At 39.0% G+C, this 19,473-nt stretch overlaps 1 protein-coding gene across 5 annotated transcripts; it reads left to right on the top strand.

Moving 5' to 3' along the window:
• Positions 1-3,689: 3,689 nt before the first annotated feature.
• gpcpd1 (glycerophosphocholine phosphodiesterase 1) lies at positions 3,690-17,565 on the top strand. Of its 5 annotated transcripts, none has more exons than XM_085246692.1 (21): positions 3,690-3,841; positions 5,057-5,199; positions 5,510-5,599; positions 5,755-5,845; positions 5,983-6,067; positions 7,295-7,370; positions 8,099-8,140; positions 8,352-8,475; positions 8,705-8,948; positions 9,087-9,249; positions 9,413-9,542; positions 9,729-9,783; positions 9,871-9,963; positions 10,072-10,146; positions 11,486-11,525; positions 11,849-11,907; positions 12,008-12,073; positions 12,159-12,295; positions 12,790-12,925; positions 13,163-13,323; positions 16,254-17,565. In XM_085246692.1, exons 3-21 carry the CDS (start codon positions 5,551-5,553, stop codon positions 16,447-16,449), a joined length of 2,022 nt encoding a protein of 673 aa, XP_085102818.1. In that variant the 5' UTR covers positions 3,690-3,841; positions 5,057-5,199; positions 5,510-5,550; the 3' UTR covers positions 16,450-17,565. The 5 variants fall into 5 exon arrangements, with proteins under 5 accessions (XP_085102818.1, XP_085102820.1, XP_085102819.1 ...); XM_085246694.1 differs by lacking the exon at positions 3,690-3,841 and adding an exon at positions 4,835-4,890; XM_085246693.1 differs by lacking the exon at positions 3,690-3,841 and adding an exon at positions 4,861-4,903.
• The last annotated feature ends 1,908 nt before the right edge of the window (positions 17,566-19,473 follow it).

The raw sequence follows: 19,473 nt of genomic DNA, 5'->3' as shown, positions 1-19,473 counted from the left end.
GTTCACCCGAAAGACAAAACGCCAAAACACAAACTTAACAATGTGGTGTATGCTGTACAGTGCAGCGAGGAATGCTCAGACCTCTACATTGGAGAGACCAAACAGCCACTTCACAAGCGCATGGCACAACACAGAAGAGCCACCTCCACAGGACAAGACTCAGCAGTCCATCTGCATCTTAAGGATAAAGGACACTCTTTCGAGGATGCCAATGTTCACATTTTGGACAGAGAGGACAGATGGTTTGAAAGAGGAGTGAAAGAAGCCATCTATGTCCACTGTGAGCGACCATCTTTTACAACACCAACTCTCTGCCATCTATAATCCAGTTTTGAGATCCCTTCCCAGACGCCTTAACGCCCACTCACATCCTGGGCCGTCTGACCTCAGGAATTCGCATGATAAGGTGGGGCCAGGTTTCACAGTGAACTCACCCGAAACTCTGGCTGATTGGGACCCACGCCCAGTTTCCCACCTTGGCTCAGGCGATTAGAGGATCATCAGGGGGTCCTTTTGTCCCTCTGTGGGGGGTCACTCCCACTAGGTTTATATCTGGGACTCTCCACCATTTGACCTTAGAACTGAAGAAGCTTCTCGGATGAGAGGTGAAACGTCTTCAAGCAACTTAAAGAAGTCCAGACGCTTTTCTTTGCAAGCTCCTTTGACTACGATGACCTGGATGACTGAGAACCTTCACAGACTTTATGTTGAACCCCATTAATATGATTGAGAAAAGGGCCCCAGATTTCGACAAACTTAAAATGAGTGTCAGCCAGACGATAACGAACCTCTTCAATATACAAACATGCAATCATCATGTAGCCAAAACCTAAACAATGGAGGAGATGGTGATTTCCGGGCTCTTTTAGCTCCAATCATGCCAAACATTAAGGCTTTCTGAAGAGGACTTCAGGACGGCTTTAATTTGATGTCATAAATACAGTTATATATATTAAATATCTCTGCCCAGAAACTCCCGAGTGTAGGGCAAGACCAGAAAAGGTGACCAAGGGTTCCTTCCATTGCTTTGCATCTGTCACACAAAGACAAAATAGATGGAAAAATGCTGCCTAGCTTTGTTTTAGAAAAATGCAAACGATGAAGGACCTTGAACTGTATAAGTTGTAGTCTGGCATTAACAGAGCGTTCTTTAATCTTCTTCAACCCATGGGCCCACAAAGCATCCAATATGTCTACTTCCAAGTCCTTAATCCAAGCATCCTTGATGTGGTTTGTAGGTGCAAGTGTAAAAAGTGTAGTAAACTGGCTTATTAGGTGTTTGGAAGTGGGATTTTTAATCAAATAATCATAAAAGTCACTATGAGCAGGGGCCTTATCCAGATGGGCGAAGGAGTGTTTAACAAAATTCCTCATTTGTAAGTATCTAAATAAATGAGCAGAGGGGAGCATAAATTTTGATTGCAACTGAGCAAATGAAGCAAAACAATTGTCGATGTAGAGGTCCTTAATAGTGTGAAGACCTAATTCTGACCGAAGCTTAAACACAGGGTCCATCGAGCCGGGTGAAAAAGAAAGGTTTTCAGTTATGGGAGCAAAAATGGATAGGTCTGGAAGGCACAAAGCACCCCTAACTTGCTTTAGGATCCTAAGAGAATGACCTAGGACAAGACAGTACACAGTTTAGCATTGTCTTGCTGAAATATGCAGAGCTTACCTAAAAGGACTTCATCTAGATCAGAGGTGGGGAACTGCAGGTGTAGGTGTCCGACAGGTTTTAGGTATTTTACAAAATAAATTAAAAACTCTGATTTTTTATGACCACAGAAAATTCTTCCACTTTGTCTCAGTCCATTTTAAATCATCTTTGAGCCAGTGAAGAGAGCAGCATTTCTGAATCATGTTCACATATACAGTAGCATGGCTTCTTCTTCACACAATAGAGCTTTAACCTGCGACTGTGCATGCCACGATGAACTGCGTTCCAAGACAGTGATTTCTGGAAGTGTTTCTGAGCCCATGCTTTGATATTAATGACAGAATTGTCTCTGTTTTTGATTCAAATTTTCACAACTTTATATTTAGGAACATTATTCTGAAATGATTTCTGCACTTTGTAGACAGTTTTCTGCAGACTGGTGAACCTCCGCCCATTTTTACTTGTGAGAAACTTTTTACTCCCAATCATGTTACTGACCTGTTACGAGTTAACCGAGTTACAAAATGTTCCCGAAGCGGATTCTTTGTAGTACCACTTACTTACCCATCCAAACCTTTTAAAAAATGAGCTAACATTTTTCATGACATAGTTTAAACATGTGACATGTTTCCTATGTTTGTTTGTTTTTTAAATTTGGGTTTTACCTTATTTTGAAACACAGAAATGAAGCAGAAATATTGCAAGATTATAAAATTAAAATCCACACTGATTTTTCTGTTGATTTGGCGTCCTTAATAATTCCTAGTGACTGAGCTCCAGTCTTTGGCCTGAAGACTTCTGTTAATGCCTGCTTACAAAACAAAACACATGTAAATGAATAAGCAGGAAGTATATGGTGATTTGTAACAAGCAGACTGTTGAATGGTGAGAAATACCCTGAAATATTCATTATGCTGCAGTCACTTTATACTCATTATGATTTCTGCTTCCTTTACTCTTTCATCGGGTCTTCGTGAGCTGCACATTTCACTCTCCCTCTCAAACCTCTTTTTGATATAGATAGTCGAGCCATACAATCCCAGTTAGCCCCTCTAAAAGGTTCATGTTTATTTAGTGTCTGCTTTTAAACACAAATGGCTGAAGTATATAAACTGTTTTGTTTTTGTTGTACATAAGTGCTTTACATACACCTTTATCTCTGACTGAATGTCAGGATCTCACTTATAAGGACAATATGTTTTCTGATCTGATTGAGACTGCAGCGTTTTCTTACTGTTGCATGGTGTGTTACCTTAATTTGAACACGAGAGGGTGCTTCAGGCTAAATTTTGGCATTGATTATTAAGTCTCGTAGTTAATTGTTCGATGACATGACAAATACGTCTCATACATCCTAATTTGGAAACCAGATCTTCCTTCCTTATATTATAAAAACTTTGTTTGGATCTGGGTGCTGAAAATAACAATAGTGAAACATTTTCACAGTTGTACAAACCTACTTCGCATTTATCATTTAACCCTTGACCCGCTGCAGTAGTTACACCCTTTTCCACATACTCTACAGTAAAATAATAAAAAATGTTTTTGGCTCATCTGCATTGGATCGTATTTATAGTTATTTCAGTAATAGGCTATTAGTGTCTGACCATGTAAGACTTCTAATGTTCATCCAGTCTCAGTGAAGACAACCCTGCTTTAAAATGCATCAGTAGTGGATGGGCGTTTCAGAAATAGAATTAACTGCTTTCTACGATTTGTTTTTATAAAAGTTTGCGTTTTAATTATAATGCCCATGCAGTGTTTAAAGTAAGGTTACACTCTCCAGTGCATAAGTCTGAGAGGGTAAGTGAGTTTAAAAGGCCACATCATCTGATCCCTCCCTGTCCCAGACTGCCCAAACAGTGAAAAATGATCATCTGCTCTTGACCCAAGGACGTCGAGAAATGCAAATATGCTATCACACATTTGCATTTCAGTTATGCAATTCACGCTTTCGTGGAAAAGGACTTGCCAAAGACACGACTATTTGTTTCTCTGTGTGTGTGTTTTGGAAATCATTGCCAACTTGTGGGACATCTGTTTTCTCAATAGTCAAGAAGGCGGATTCATGACGCAATTGTCCCAAACGTCTCCTCCTATTTAATATCGGAGCACTTCGTCCTCGTCTAAAAAACAACTCATATTTTCAAAGAAAATGCTCAGGTTTATCGATTTCAGCTGATGGTATGTTGATACTTCTCAACACTTTTTTTTCTATGCGTTGTCATTGTTGTACATATTTTAGTTTGTCGGTGCATTGCAGCAAACTTAAGAAAGTCAGTTGATGTGGCATTGTGGACTTCTCAGAAGCTCCTACGCTTAAGATTTTCTTCAGTGTATTTTTATAAGCTTATATTATTTCTGAGTACATTTGATTGTAAACAGTATTTTTTAAAAAAAAGAAAAAAAAAGACCTTGTGAGAAAAGCGATTTCATGTAAGACATTTATCAGAAATATATTTTACTGCAGTCGACGTCGGCGGGGGTCGAGGTTTTTCTGCCGGCATACCTCATATAATTGCCGTGTTTCTGAAAAGTACGCGAATGCGGCATAGTTGACGCGCCTCAGATCCGGTGCAGAGCGGTATGAACCGGCTTCCCCAAGTAGTCACCGGAAGCCAAATACAAGAAGAGAAAATGATAACAAAATAAAAGTGAATTTTTAATACAATGTCCAAATGTTGTCGATGCAAATGCTAATATTGAAAACATTGCTGATTAGTTTTGAATGTTATTTTCTCTACATTCTGTGTCCCAATACAATAGTCTTAAAGTTTCTTTTCATTTGTCACTGTTTTACAATACGGTGTCTTAAAAAAAATGCATTTTTTTCATTATAATAAATATAGGTGAAAATGTTAATCCAGCGGTACACCAAACATGTAAAAAAATGAAAACACAATGATCATGGATCATAAATTTCGTTCTGGTTCTTTTAGCTATCTCACAACCTCAACACAGGTAAAGCCATCATATTGGACAATGAGATGGAAAAAGTACACAACAGGTTTTAGTAGCATATATTAATAAAAAACTTGTATCTTAATTTTGTGTAATCTAAAGAAATGGATATGTATATATCCAGGAGAACTTTACCAAAGTTCTTCTGGATATAATTTCGTTGACGTTCGGTCTGTAGTTTTACTTTTAAAAATATATCCCGGAAGTCGTATGTGACTTCTGGTCATTTGACGCACACGCTTCCGGATGTTTGCTAAATCAGCTAAACAATGGTGAAGCTTTCATGTCAGTCAGTTAATTCTTAGTAAATCAACACTTAGTTGTGTCTTTAGGGGTTTTGCAAGGTTTCTGTCAGAACAGGGTTATATTTTCAGTGAGTGTTTTGTTTTCTCTTGAGATAAAGCTTCCTGTCTATCTGGTGCTTGTTTCTCTGAACAGAGATGGGTGTTGTTGGATCGGCTGTTCAGATTGGCTTTCGCTTAGACCGGCAGCTGTCAGCGGGATAGGCGTAGTGTGTTTTCCGCGGGCTCTCCTTACGCGTGGGTGTCAGGAGCCGATACAGAGCTACCAAGACTTAGAAGGTTAGTCGCTTGTTTGTATTCTTCTACTTTTCGGATTTTTAACGATGTTTTTGTGACACAATTTCTGTTAACACATAAGCTAGATTAATGTGCATTTTACCTTGAGTTAACGCGCTAACTGTTGCTAATGAGATAAATTACATTACTATTACTTCTTAGATAATGTAATTTTGATAATGTCGCAAGTTTTTAGCAGACCGTGGCCTCACTTTGAACAGTCCTGTGCTCCGCATGTTTTCTAGCTTAAATTGCATGAGTTGTATCTGTAGTTTAGAATTGCACAAACTAATTCATGGTTATTATCTTACAGCTTGTTTGCGCCACCTATTTCTGTTTGTTCCCGTGTAAACAATGGAGACCTGTGAGGTGACTTTGGCAATCAGGGGAGAGGCATCCCCAGGTATATCTGATAAACTTGGTGTGACCTTTAACCTATTTTCTCCACGATACTTGTATCAGAAGGCTGATGACTTTGTTTCAGTTTGTAGCCATGCCCCATTCATTTTTTTCTCATAAGGTTTCATCGGGTTCATGGCTTGTTTGGATTTTCCATAGGTGAGGTATTTGCTGTTGTTGGTAGCTGTGAAGCCTTGGGAAGCTGGAGCCACCAAAAAGCTGTGACTCTTCATCCTGTTGGTGGTGATGAGTAAGTTAGACTTTTTTGTGTATATTGTAAATACTTATATACAGGTTGCTCCCCCCCCTTACAGTTTGTGGCCAAGTGTCATTTATAATTACCTTGTCAGAATAAAAAAGTAAGCTGTGTGGGTTTTTTCCCCGTAGATGCATGTGGACTACAACAGTCACTGTGCCTAAAGGTGTTGTTACCCAGTACCGCTATTTCAAAGGCTTCTTTCTAGAGTCCAAGGTGAGCTGCTTTTCATTATTTTATTGTCCCCCATGTGAAAGATTCATTCCCCCGTAGTCATAAAAGAGCCACTGAATAGACTAGACTAGCTATTGTTTGTTTTGAAACAAGTTTTGTGGGTCATTGTGGTGTGCGGGATTCTTTGAGCCTTAGTATTTTTTTCTATTGATGTCATTTTCAAATCCCTGAAGTTCTTCCATATAGCAAAAGTCATTGTAAACCTCAACAGTTTATACCAATTTGTGAGAATAAATATTAGAAAGCATATCAGTTGCCCTGGTTTAAGACGGTATCTACACAAACGCTGTGTGACTGCCTGTACCTCTGTGTTTACATTCTCAGAAACATCTGTCAGTGTTGGTCAGCCACAGACAAACTGCCCAGGTGGCCTCCTCTAATCTAGCAGTGGGCCTTCATTGCACCTCGAAGCCTCGTGTGTGAAAATAGGCATAGAAAACAAACTGAGAGAGCAGAGATCAAAATTCCTTGGAAGGAAAAAACACCCACTGTGCATGCTTTGCTACAGTTTTTGTTGACTTTGTTTAGCCTAAACATAGTGTGTTTTTATGCTTTTTCTAAAGCAGGTGGAGCGCTCTTTGTGTGAGGATGACATAACCTGATTTCATAATGTGTTTGTACTGTGTTTTCGACAAGATGCTATGTAGATTACAGAGAAATCTCTGCAAGCTCACACTTGATGCCTTACTGGTTTAATTTAAGAACAGCTCCCATTTTATGAAGTATGTTGGGTTTGGGTTTTTTTTGTTTCTTTGTTTTTGTTTTGTCGCACTTCAACTCAAGTTATATTATTGTGTTTAAAAAGTCCTAACAGGCAAAAAAAAAGAAGATTTTAAATAAATGACAAGATGTCTTTAACTAGGTGGTGAATCGACAGCCATTGAGTCTTCTAGGGAGGTTTTCCCTCTAAAAATGTATTGGTATATACATGTTGTTTCTGTTGTGACTATTACTTAGTTAAAAGAAGATAACATAAACAAAGAAATGTTTCCTCCTTTTTTCTTTTTTTTTTTTACACGTCACTAACAAATCCACTTTTCAGATTTCAATCCATGGTGGCTGACTGCCCTTTCTGGGGATCGGTGACTATGCTGGCTCTAATTCCTTTCTCACGGTCTGGTCCAAAGACAGCTTTGAGACCAGACTGAAAAGTAGGTTAATGTGTCTGATTTGAAAACCCTAACATTGTACCAAACATTGGAATTGCAGAGTGCAGGTGGTCCCTGTCAAGTGATAGTCAATATGTGGGAGACCCATCATCGCCCCCGCACGATGAGCCCCACAGGTATAGACCAACAGAAAACTGTTCAAGGTTTGGTTGGGTTGGGATTGATTAAGTGTGTCATACTCAACCCCCCTTTAAACCCCCCATTCTCTATTCTAACAGTTACCTGTAAACACCAGTGTAGAGTCTGTTCAGGCTTATCCTACTGAGGGTTTTGTTGTTTTGGATAACACTCACGCCTGAATTGCCATTTCCACCTGGCTGCAGTGTTTCCTCTTTAAACCTTGTCTGCCTGGAGCTTTTTGCCTTTTTGATGCTGTGCGTATGCTTTGGGGAGATATTTGGCGAAAAAGATGTACAATAATCCTGATCCAAGGAGGAGACACTGCAGTGCAGCCGATATTATGATCTGTTACTGTAAAGCTCTCTTTGTTAACAAGCTTGTGTTGTTAAAAAAAAAAAACTCATTCAAAATGAGCTTGAAATGCTGCTTACACACCCCACTGATTTCCTTCTTTGACCGCACCTTATCACCTATTCTTATTTTTGTGTGCTATTTTAGTCCTTTAAAAAAGCATTTCCTGCTGCAGTAGGAATTTTTTAGAAGTACTGCGTTCTTTGATTTCTGTTGTTTATTCTAAGTGACAAGTTAAAATAAAATTTAAAATACTATGTTTATTCCAGATCAGTTTGGAAAATTCTCGAATGCTCTGGTTTGATTTGACTTCAACTTTTGTCTCCATGAGATCCCTTTGTCCCATTTTTAATTCTCTTCTCCTTTACTGCAGCAACACACCAGAATATTGATGATGGACAGTTTGGATTTCACAGTAAGTTGGAATTAAAAATGCCAAAAAAAAGCACACAATAACAAAGTGCAATAACTGCACTTTGTTGTGTGTCATAGATTTTTAATTACATTATAGTTCCTTTCTTCAAATATTATAGCCATCACCAGTTCTGTGGTCAGCATTCATGAGACACAGAGTGGGTGTGAAGTCTGATCACATGCTTTCCTGTCTGTGTCTTCTCTTTCTGCAGATGGGATAAACTGTGTTGACTCTGGGTGGCTGACATGTCAGACAGAAATTCGCTTACGTCTGCACCATTCCAAGAAGGCTCCAGTGTCCATCACTAAGAAAAAATTCAAGAAGTCTCGCTTCAGGTATTGATTACACAGAGGCTAAATTTAAAACCAGCTAGAGAAAGTATCAGGGCACAGATCGTTAATGTGCAGTCGTTACCTGATCGATCTTTCACCTGAGTTCAAGAAGTCCTGCATAAGTATCTATAAACGACAGCTGAAATTATAAGCTTTATCATTCGATGCAAAATGTCTTTACAGTATGTGTTTGAATGTGGTTTTATCTGAACTGTTGTACCTGTTTATGCAGGATCAAGTTGACATTAGAGGGCGTTGAGGAAGAGGAAGACGATGAGGAAGAAAACGAGCTCAGTCCTTCATCTTGGCACAAGATGACCACCACTCTGGAAATCAGTATGATTAGTGCCAATGGCTATAAGTCACGCCACTCGCAGCCTGAGTGTGGCTATGCTCTGGAGCCTTCCCAGTGGACTGAGTACAGTATTCACACCATGGACCCAGATAACCTTGAGCTCACATTTGAGTTCTTTGAGGTAATCCTCCTGGGATCACTGTCTCTAATAATTCTGTGCATCTGGTAATTGATGGTGAAAGGAAGGGAAAGCAGCACAGCTGGTATTTATTTAGGTAAATTGAATTGTGTTGTAGTAATCTAGTGTTTTTGTTAACAGGAGGATCTGAGTGAGCATGTAGTCCAGGGGGACATCCATCCAGGACATGTGGGCGCTGCCTGCCTCCTCTCTTCTTCATTTTTGGAGAGTGGCAATGATATTGGAGTAGTCACTCTTCCCATAATGGGACGAAATTCCAGGCAGACCATTGGAAAAGTAAGAGGTAAGTTTTCCCTTTTTTTCCCCCCCTCAAATATTTATTTATGACAAAATGAGATACAAAATCTACATAAATTTATGACCAGCTTGAGCTTCCTTTTACATGTTTGCCAGAACTTATGCATACTGTGAATGTACAAAGATGTTAACTTATTAATTCATTTTAGTGGATTACCTGGTAATCCGACCCATCCAGGGACTGCAGTGTGACATGAGCTCTTCATACACCAAGTACTGGAAAAAGAGAGGTACTTTGGATGTGGGTCACAGGGGAGCAGGCAGCACCCATGCAGCCAAGTGAGTGATGATCTTTAACTACTACCCAACTTAAAATTAAACATTTGCTGCTTTGTGTTTGTCTTCAGATAATATTCAGATTGTTTTCAAGATATGGTTCATCACACATTTTGACATGATGATATAACCAGTGACATCCATCATGGAATATTTTATGTGATCTTGTGGATATTTTGTGTTTAACAGGCACCACAGAATCAGAGAAAACACAATAGCCTCATTTAAAAGTGCTGCTAAGCATGTAAGTCACCAAGAAGATTATTGCATGAGTCAGTACTACTGCCCTGCTATTGCATCTACTAAATTAGTTTTCTTTCTGTATTCACAGGGCGTAGCCTTCGTAGAGTTCGATGTTCACCTCTCCAAGGATGCTGTTCCTATTGTATACCATGACCTGACTTGCTGCATATCCACTAAGAAGGTAAACTATGATTGTAATTGGCTCCTCAGAGCTAATGAGAGAAATTCATAGTAGCACTGCATGATCAGTTTCCCATGTCGTGCTAATATTTTGTCTCACACTCAACAGAAAAATGACAAGAACCTGGAACTCATTGAGGTGCCAGTCAAAGACCTGACATATGACCAGCTGCAGCTTTTGAAGGTAATAATGCTGTTCAAGTTAAATCTGTCTGTCATGATTGTGTCAGCTTAGGAATGTCATCAATCAGACAGCTTGACCTATAATTCCTGAGCTATACCTCTGCACAGAAAGGTAAAAGATTTCCAAACCATACCTTTCCTAACAGTTATAACAGCTGTAGAACAAAAGAAAGTCTGCAAAACTTCTTACAGATGATGGATGGATGGATGCCTTTCCTCTGCTTCTGTTGTCAACACCAGAATAAAATCAAATGCTCAGTGGAGTAGATCATAGTGAAAAGCTCCTTTTTTTTCTGATGTGTATAGATATTCATAGTATCACATTTGAACCAACACTACATTTACCCACCTGTTTGCCTAAAACGGTAATGGGGGAAAGAGCGAGTTTATAAAAAATAAAAAAAAAATCCTATTGATTGCTTTATTGATCATACAAGAAACATCATGGTCCCCTGCACTGATGCAGAGGTCAGATTGTTACCTAACAATCATTTAGCAAGACTGCAGGAAAAAAAAATCTACCAGCTTGAATTTTGGTGGAATTGATTACATTTTACACTCTGATCAGTTTCTTTAAAACTATGAAACTTGGTGAAGGATGTTAATGCAAAAAGTTTTTGGGGCGGGGTTGTTTTTAATTAGTTTATGTATTTTTGGGGCTGAGTTCCTGCCCCAAGTGGAGGAGTTCAAGTATCTCGGGGTCTTGTTCGCGAGTGATGGGAGAAGGGAGCCGGAGATCGACGGACGGATTGGGGCTGCAGCTGCAGTAATGCAGACGCTGCACCGGTCCGTCGTGGTGAAGAGGGAGCTGAGTGTAAAAGCGAAGCTCTCAATTTACCGGTCGATCTACGTCCCTACCCTCACCTATGGCCACGAGCTGTGGGTAGTGACCGAAAGAACGAGATCGCGGATACAAGCGGCAGAAATGAGCTTCCTCCGAAGGGTGGCTGGCCTCTCCCTTAGAGATAGGGTGAGAAGTTCGGCCATCCGGGAGGGGCTCAAAGTAGAGCAGCTGCTGCTCCACATCGAAAGGAGCCAGCTGAGGTGGTTCGGGCATCTGACAAGGATGCCCCCTGGGCGAGGTGTTCCAGGCATGTCTCACCAGGAGGAGGCCCCGGGGCAGACCCAGGACACACTGGAGAGATTATATCTCTCGGCTGGCCTGGGAACGCCTTGGTATTCCCCCAGATAAGCTGGAGGAGGTGGCTGGGGAGAGGGAGGTCTGGGCCTCTTTACTTAGGCTGCTGCCCCCACGACCCGGCCTCGGATAAAGCGGATGAAGATGGATGGATGTATTTTTGGCTTGTTTATTTGTTTTTGTTTTTTTTGTTTTTTCACAGCTGGCTCATGTCACTGCAATGAAAGTAAACGATCACAAAGGTGTGCATTTATTTATTTATTTATTTATTTATTCATTCATTCATTCATTTATTCTTTCAATACTCACATGATCATGCTAAGACCTTGGTTCAAAGAGTAAAATGGCTTGGTTATGAAATGATATTGTCATGTTTATAGAGATTTTGTTTTGTTGCATGAGGTGTTTAAGATAAGTTATTTTATTTAAGCAATGATTTGTTGTTTTGTACACTGTAGATGACACTGTTTATCCAAGCTTGTTTTGTACACATCATCTTGTAAAGATTTGTTGAATGTTGGGGATAACTCGTACAATGTAGAGTAATCTGTTTTCGTTTGCTCAGATTTGCTGGATGATGAAGATGAAATTGATGAGCATCAGCCATTCCCCTCGCTCTCACAGGTAAATGACATAATTTGATTGAACCATCTTCATCTCTTCCTCTTAGTCTGATTTTTATGTCCCAGTGTAATAAAGAATTTTGCTCTGTACCTCTCTACAGATCTTCCAAGCTGTTCCTGAAAACGTCGGCTTCAATATCGAGCTCAAGTGGATCTGCCAGATGAAGGTTAATATTCAGAAGTAAAGTCAAAAGTTCAAGACTGTCATTGTCAAAGTAACCTGACGTTGTTGGTGATGCTTTGTATTGACAGGACGGGTCATGGGACGGAAACTTATCATCTTACTTCAACATGAACACCTTTTTGGACATTGTCCTGACAGATGTTCTGCAGAAAGGTGGAAAAAGACGCATCGTGTTCTCCTGTTTTGACCCGGACATCTGCACCATGTGAGTGCAAAAGGATTAAAAGGGGCACATGCTAACACTCATGAGATAAACTCTCTGGTATTCACAAATGGTAAACACTTATATGTGGATGGATAAAGTGTATATTCCAAAAAAAAAATATATATATATATATATATATATATATATATATATATATATATATATATATATATATATATATATATATATATATATATATATATATTAAAAAAAGATTTTTTTTTTTTTTTTTTTTATTTACTTATTTTTTGAAATTCCTCAGACTGTGTTTTTACAAGAGTTGCTTTAAATAAGTTGTTGCTGAAAAATCTCTTTGTTAGGGCACCTTTAGGTAGTTCAGTCTCATAGTAAAGCATGGCTCTGGATGTTTAGCTGCTTGATTCTCCTATTCTCTTACTAGATTGAACTCATGAACAGATGTTGCCCTTCCAGCATTTAGTTATTAATAGGTGCTTTCCAGCAGTTTGTGATATCTGTTTTTGCTTGTCCTTCAGGGTGCGTCATAAGCAGAACAAGTACCCCATCCTCTTCCTCACTCAGGGAATTTCAGAGAAGTATCCTGAGATGATGGACATCCGGTGCCAGTCCACTAAAATTGCCATGAGCTTCGCCCAGAGTGAAAATATTCTGGTGAGATACAACCGTGTGCTTTACTACAATGATTAGTCTTCAGGTTTTTCAGTGTAATGTTCTTTTTATAAGTGCTACTGAATATGTTGTGTATAGTCAGTCATCTTGAATGTTTCAGTCCGAAGGGCTGAGAGTACTTTAGTGATTCATCCTCACCACTTTATGTAAGAAGGTATTTATTTATTTTTTAGGATGGACCGTATTTAATCCAATCTATATATGACTGTCGTTTTCCAGGGAATCAGCGCCCACACAGAAGAGCTGTTAAAGTACCTTAGCTACATTGGGGATGCCCAGTCTAAAGGCTTAGTGGTATTCAGCTGGGGGGATGACAACAATGATCACGAAACCAGAAGGAAGCTGAGAGAGCAGGGAATCGACGGGCTCATCTATGACAGGTAGGCTGAGTTAACCTTGCTTATCTGTGGCTGCCATGTTAATTTATTGTTGCATAGACTATTTCAAGGTTCAAGGTAAGGAGCAATATTGTTGTGTGAATTTCCAGGCCTGTGGGCTCCTCACTTTGTTGTCATTATGTTCTCTTGGAGCTTGTGATTATGTTACTTGTCAGACTTGTAGGATTCACATCGTTAGGCTTGCTTTACATGTCAGCCGAGTCACAGTATTTCCTCGGTCCAATTGTCCTCTAATAGGAGACCAGTGAATTCCTTTCTGAGCATTTTGCTTTGTGTTTTATTAAGTTTCAGGAACATTATGTTACTGTTGTGTTGTTTCGGGGCTGACTCATTTGGCAGTGCTCTGCACATAAATGATTAACAGATATGTTATATATCTGTATGTTCACACAGATATACACACGTGACTTGTATTGCAGAGTCTGAGTTTGCATTTAGAGCTGTTTTGGTACATGCTGTGTATGTTATCTACACCTGCCACCTACTAATATCATTAACATTGTCACAGTCTAGGCAGTATAGCTTCAAGATGGCAGTGGCAGTACAATTTACATCTAGTACAATGTTTAATTGATACTAGTTGAAAGTGGAAGCTCCTTTTAATCATCACCTACAAAGGAACAAAATCATTATTTTATCCACTCTACAAATATGCTATCTGTGCTTTGGCACAGAGAATTGTAACTCACTAAATGAGCTACTAACTTCTACAGTAAAGAAACCAACACTGATAATATAGTAAAGTATACACAAAGTATCTGAAACACCTGCTTGTTAAATATCACTTTGTACTCCACACTCTATTGTGTTTCTGCTCTGGCTGAGACTGTAGGGTATTTCAGAGGCCTTTCAGGTTTATCAGGGATTATTGCATTCCAAGGTCCTTTTCTTATTACGGAGTACAATACTGAGCTGCTTTCCGGCTTCTTTTTCAGGTTTACAGAGTTATATAATTCAGTGCCGGGACACATTTTAATTATTTGGTACTGGCGTAGCTTTTGACACAAAAGCTTTGAGTATTCATTGACTAATTTGTGAGTGTAAAATGAATGCACACAATGTGCCAGTGCTGTTACATAAAGCTTGGCTGGAGCTGTAGGCAGGGTGACAGGGTTTTCTCTGGTCTTTCGCAAAGCTGCGTGGTCAGCAGAGCCTGTTTGTTATCAGTTTCAGTTCCGTGTCTGACTGTACAATGACAGTGACTCTACATTCCCGTTAGCACTTTCCCCCAGATTTCTGCAGACCCCTGCAGAAAAGACAACAGCCGCGCACACTCTAGTTTGTGTTTAACACCTGTTTTAACCCATCACAAACCAGTTGACCTCTCCAGGTAGTTGTTGTTATAACTGTGCTTCTTTCTTACAGAATTTCTGAAAGCTTGGTTCCATATTTAGACTCAAGTTCTCCAGATTCCCGTAATGTCTCTCTGGTTTCTGGCTGTGTTTTTGTTTATTTTCCCTCTGAACACTCCTTGGCTTGTTTTTGCCCCTTTAAAAATAAAGCTTGAATGAATCTCACTCATTAAAAGCTGAAAGAACAAAAGGATGTTCTCGACAATGATGCAAGACGGTTGACTTATCATCTTTTCCTTCCATATTCCACTTAATGTTCAGGTAGCAGTGGTTAATGCTTTGCATTTTTCTAAAATGTAATTGTAATAATCAAAGTTGTTTTGATTGGTCAACTGCCATGTTCATCATTTCCTAGTTTCGTTAGCTGAAAGCGGCTTCACTTCCTTTTTAATAATGCCTGTATTGTTTGGGTATGCTTTGAAAGGCCTCCTTATTACATGCTTAATTTTAAACTGTACACGGTGATGTTGAACTTTGAAACAAAGAAGGCAGCAAGAGCAAATGGTTTGTTTGGTGCATGAGACGGCACCTCTGGAGGCGTTGGCTTGTGTATGAACTACTTTAACACCTAGTTTTAATCTTATTCGCGTAGTACTAAAATATGAATGTTGCTTAACACTAAGCCACCTATTAAAGCATGCATACTCACTGTGTAGTTTTAAATAGCTCACAAAGGTACTTTGTCGGGTATAATAGCATTATTCTTCACAAATATGTTCTTTTGTTTGTTTGTTTGTTTTGCTTTTGCACTTATGGGGCTTGTGGATGGTCTGCCTTTACTACAACTCTCTATGTACAAAAGGGCTGATTGCACTAAACTCTCTGTCTTTATTTTGTGAACCTATTTAACAGCATCTTTCATGAAAGGATGTTAGACTTGCATCGCTCAATATGTGATGTTTTCATTATTATTGGAGTCTCATATCTGACTTCCTTTGAGTGCACATATTTACACAGACATGTCGATAATGATTGTGTCCTACAAAAGGGATCATAGATGCTTTTGTTCGTACTTGACCTAATCTGCTTTGGTTCAGAAAGTGAGCCATCCAGTTTTTAATGCGTGTATTGCCCATTCACAACAACATCTACTTCATATTGGAAGGAATACCTTATAAGCCACTGGTATGTAACATACCCAGCAGGTTCAAAAACAAAAACTGAGGTCTTCAAAGATTAATGGGATCTAAAATGTTTGCAGAAAAAGGCAGCTTCTCACTCACAGAATGGTCACCAGTGCAATCATTTCCCTGACCCAAATGAATGCAACAAATCCTGCTGATTGTATTAATGTGGGTGCATGGAAATAATGAATGTGAATTTCTGTAAAATTATGACTCTTCTTGATGGTTTAGAGAAGAACAGAAGTATTTTCTGTTGCTTGGTGGAGATTATGTGAGGAATAGATCAACTAAAGGTTTGTTAGTACTTTTGTCTGTGGATTGTTCTGTGCCATTGATTGTGTTGGTGCCATCGTACCAGCATGCTCGTGTACTCGATACTGTCACTGATCTAACTGCTAGCATGTCTTTTCTTTTTCTTTTTTCCCCCCACAACTAGTATTGGTGAGGACTCAATAGAACAGCCAAACATCTTCCAGATAGAGGAACAACACTCCCTGCAGGAGGTTATTACAGAGACCCTAAAGAGCTCATCTTGTTCCTGCTACTCGATTCCCTGCTCCTTGGCACCATGCATTGCCTCAAAGGACCGTGGTGGAAACCTCGAGTCAGACTCTGGTCTCAGCTCCTCATAAACATCCCTAAAGATCTACCTTTCTCTGTACTGTTGCTACACAGACAAACTCAAGAGGACCATGGTAGAAATGGGTGACTCTAGAAAGTTTATATCACTAAAACCACTCAGACCACCTTCACTCCACTCCAGTCATTAGCAGGTTTTTGCAGGCTGTCGTTTAGCTTCAGTGAAGTTTTATTATTTACTTTCTGTTGAACACGTGTATGTTTAGCCAAAAAGTGAAAGCAGCCACAAATGCTTTTCGTTTTTCTCTGTCAGACGCCGGCCTGTTTGTATAAGAGCAGTCTGCACAGAGGTTTTCATCATGCTGGAAACGAGGTTAAGCTGACAAATTGTTCATGAGTGGATATTTATGAAGCCAATGTTACATCTGTTCTATCGAATGCAAAATGCATGTGGTGTGGTTCAGGGGTATGTTTTTATGTGCGTGTACCCATGATTTATTGATCCTAAATATCAATAAGTAATTTTGAATTTTTTTTCACACAAATTAGTCAGTTGCTGGGTTTATTTTGCATACCACCTGTTCACTGCGCACAAAAATGTTCCAATTTGATGATGTTTAGAGGTTACCATACCACTCTGATCCTCTTTATGATGCCTTCAAACTCCTGATTATTGACTTGGTAATAAGTAGCCATTATTTTAACTTGGATACAGCACACTGGATGTACTGTTGTTTTTTTTTTTATTACTTTTTTCTCCTTTGTACTTGATTTGAGGTTAAATGGGAAACTGTATTTATTTGCAGGGCACATTTATACCACAGCCTTAAAGGGGGAAAATGCTTATGTTTGCCTTTTTATTTGAACATTACCAATACCTCAATCACTGATTAGAATAGACTTGAGTTGAGATGCATACACTTCCATACTGTGTATATATTATTGGAATTCACAACACCAATGATGGTTTTTGGGTGGCGGGCTCATTTCTGGTGGACATTACCCTTTTTAGAAGTGTGTAAATCTGTGTTATCGCACAATTTTTAACCACAAAGACTGATGATTGCTGCATGTATCGTCTGTCTATCTGAACAACTGAAAGAATGAAAAGTGTCTAAGATGTAATATAACTACCAGTTCAATATAAATAAATAAAAAAAACAGATGAATACGATGGTTTCTTTGACTTTTGTTTTTCCAAGAAACTTAATGTTTCACATTTTCATAATAGTCAGTCTAACTAAGAATTTCCATTTGATCTTTTGATTTTAATGGATCTGCATTTTCATTGTACCAAAGCTGCACTGCAATATGACTGAGTCACTGTTACAAAGCTGTAATCTGTAGTTGAAGTGTTCAGCCAGGTGTAGCCAGTGTGTAATTACCCTTCACTGGTTTTCACTTGAAAGTTTCTGTAGAAGGTGAGTCATAAATGTCAAACCAGTGGCCTGAACTGTTCACTATCAAAATTAATCAGTAATTGTGTTTCGTAGCAGCTTCACTGTTGCCATATCTTATCTATCTATATCTTGACTGTACACATTGCTTTTAATGTATTTTCTTATTTAAGCCATATTGTTTTATTAGAAACTAGTTTACAATTATGATTCTAGTACGAGTACCTTTTAGAATATTGGTAAACCATGTAAACAATTGCAAAATGCATGAAATTTTTCTTGACGCAAAAACTAAGTTGACTCATGTAGTAATGTCTTTATTGCTTCTGATTTTTAGATTAGATTAGAGTTTTGATTACCAGGTTGCTTGTTACAGATGCAACCAGACTAGTAAAGCAAACATTAAATGCAGATAAGAGAGCTGTTCTTAGTGCAATACATTAAAAGGTCAAAGTAAACAGACTCTTATGAGGTCATGACAAATGCCATTTCCAGGGAGTTGCTCTTTATATGGAGTTAAGTTCAAGACATACTGATACGTTCACTGTTTGTCAATTTTCCACCAACGTCGCCTGGACTCTCCAGACCTCTGCGCAAAAAGACTCAACGAGGACCATAAATACTGAGGATACTTAGATTTTATATCAGTATGGCTGGTTTAACGCCTGTCACTGACTCTGATTTCATCCTGGTACAGCCTCACTGTTATACACAACACTCTCTGATTACCAAACAGGCTGGTGAGAAAACAGGTTCTATTCAAGCACCGCTGTCTGAGTGAGTGGTATTGGGTCACTTACTAGGAAGGCCATGTGACCACACAGAACCCCCTTGCATCATCTCCATCAGTGCTGTTACCATCAGGCTGGCATAATCGAGTCCCCTTGGCTAAGACAAAGGTCAACAGAGGATCGTTTATCCCTCAGCTGTAAATATTTTGAATAATTTTTTTTAATGATGTTATATCCTTGTATTATTACAGACTGATGTTTAACTCTGATGCCCTTTATCAGTGTTTGTGTTACTTGTTTCTATTTAGAGCGGTGTCACTGATGACTTTTCTCTCCGCTGCTTTGTGACAAACAATAAAGTTGTTTCTATTCTCTTGTGCTTTAAGGACACCACCCATGTCCTTAAAGTCCTTCCATATCATCGTTATGTTGCAAACGGTGCAGAATTGTAAACAACAGAGCTGCAGCGCACTCTGCTGGACAACCTATGCAATGACACCATAATCTTTCAGGAATAAAAAGGGACTGCTTTTTCATCATACCCGGAACAAAACACTTTGCAGATGATATGCTGTATGTCTGTGGTATGTCAGCATTTTTCTGGCTCTAGAAATAGAAATTCTCTTACATCAGATTAAAGCTTAAAGTGTTATTCTGTAATATAAAATATAAAGACAATTGTCTTTATATTTTATATTAGTTAAATTAGTTAAATAAGTGTACCCTGCCTCTCGCCCTATGACAGCTGGGATAGGCTCCAGCGCCCCCCGCGACCCTGAAAAGGATAAGCGGAAGCGAATGGATGGATGGATGTTAATATGTTAACATATTAACAATTTAACTAATAATATATCTAATATACAAATTTTATACTTAATGAGAGTCAGACATATCCAGATAATATAGGGACAGCAAACAGTGCTTACCACACTGACTTCTGCTCTTGTAA

This window comes from Mchenga conophoros, linkage group LG15 (assembly GCF_057382185.1).
Source record: "Mchenga conophoros isolate Kocher_MC1m ecotype Shallow Benthic linkage group LG15, M_conophoros_male_GT1.1, whole genome shotgun sequence".
NCBI classification, from domain to species: Eukaryota; Metazoa; Chordata; class Actinopteri; order Cichliformes; family Cichlidae; genus Mchenga; species Mchenga conophoros.
Note: the sequence above shows the minus strand (reverse complement) of the source record. Positions and strands in the feature narration are given on the sequence as shown.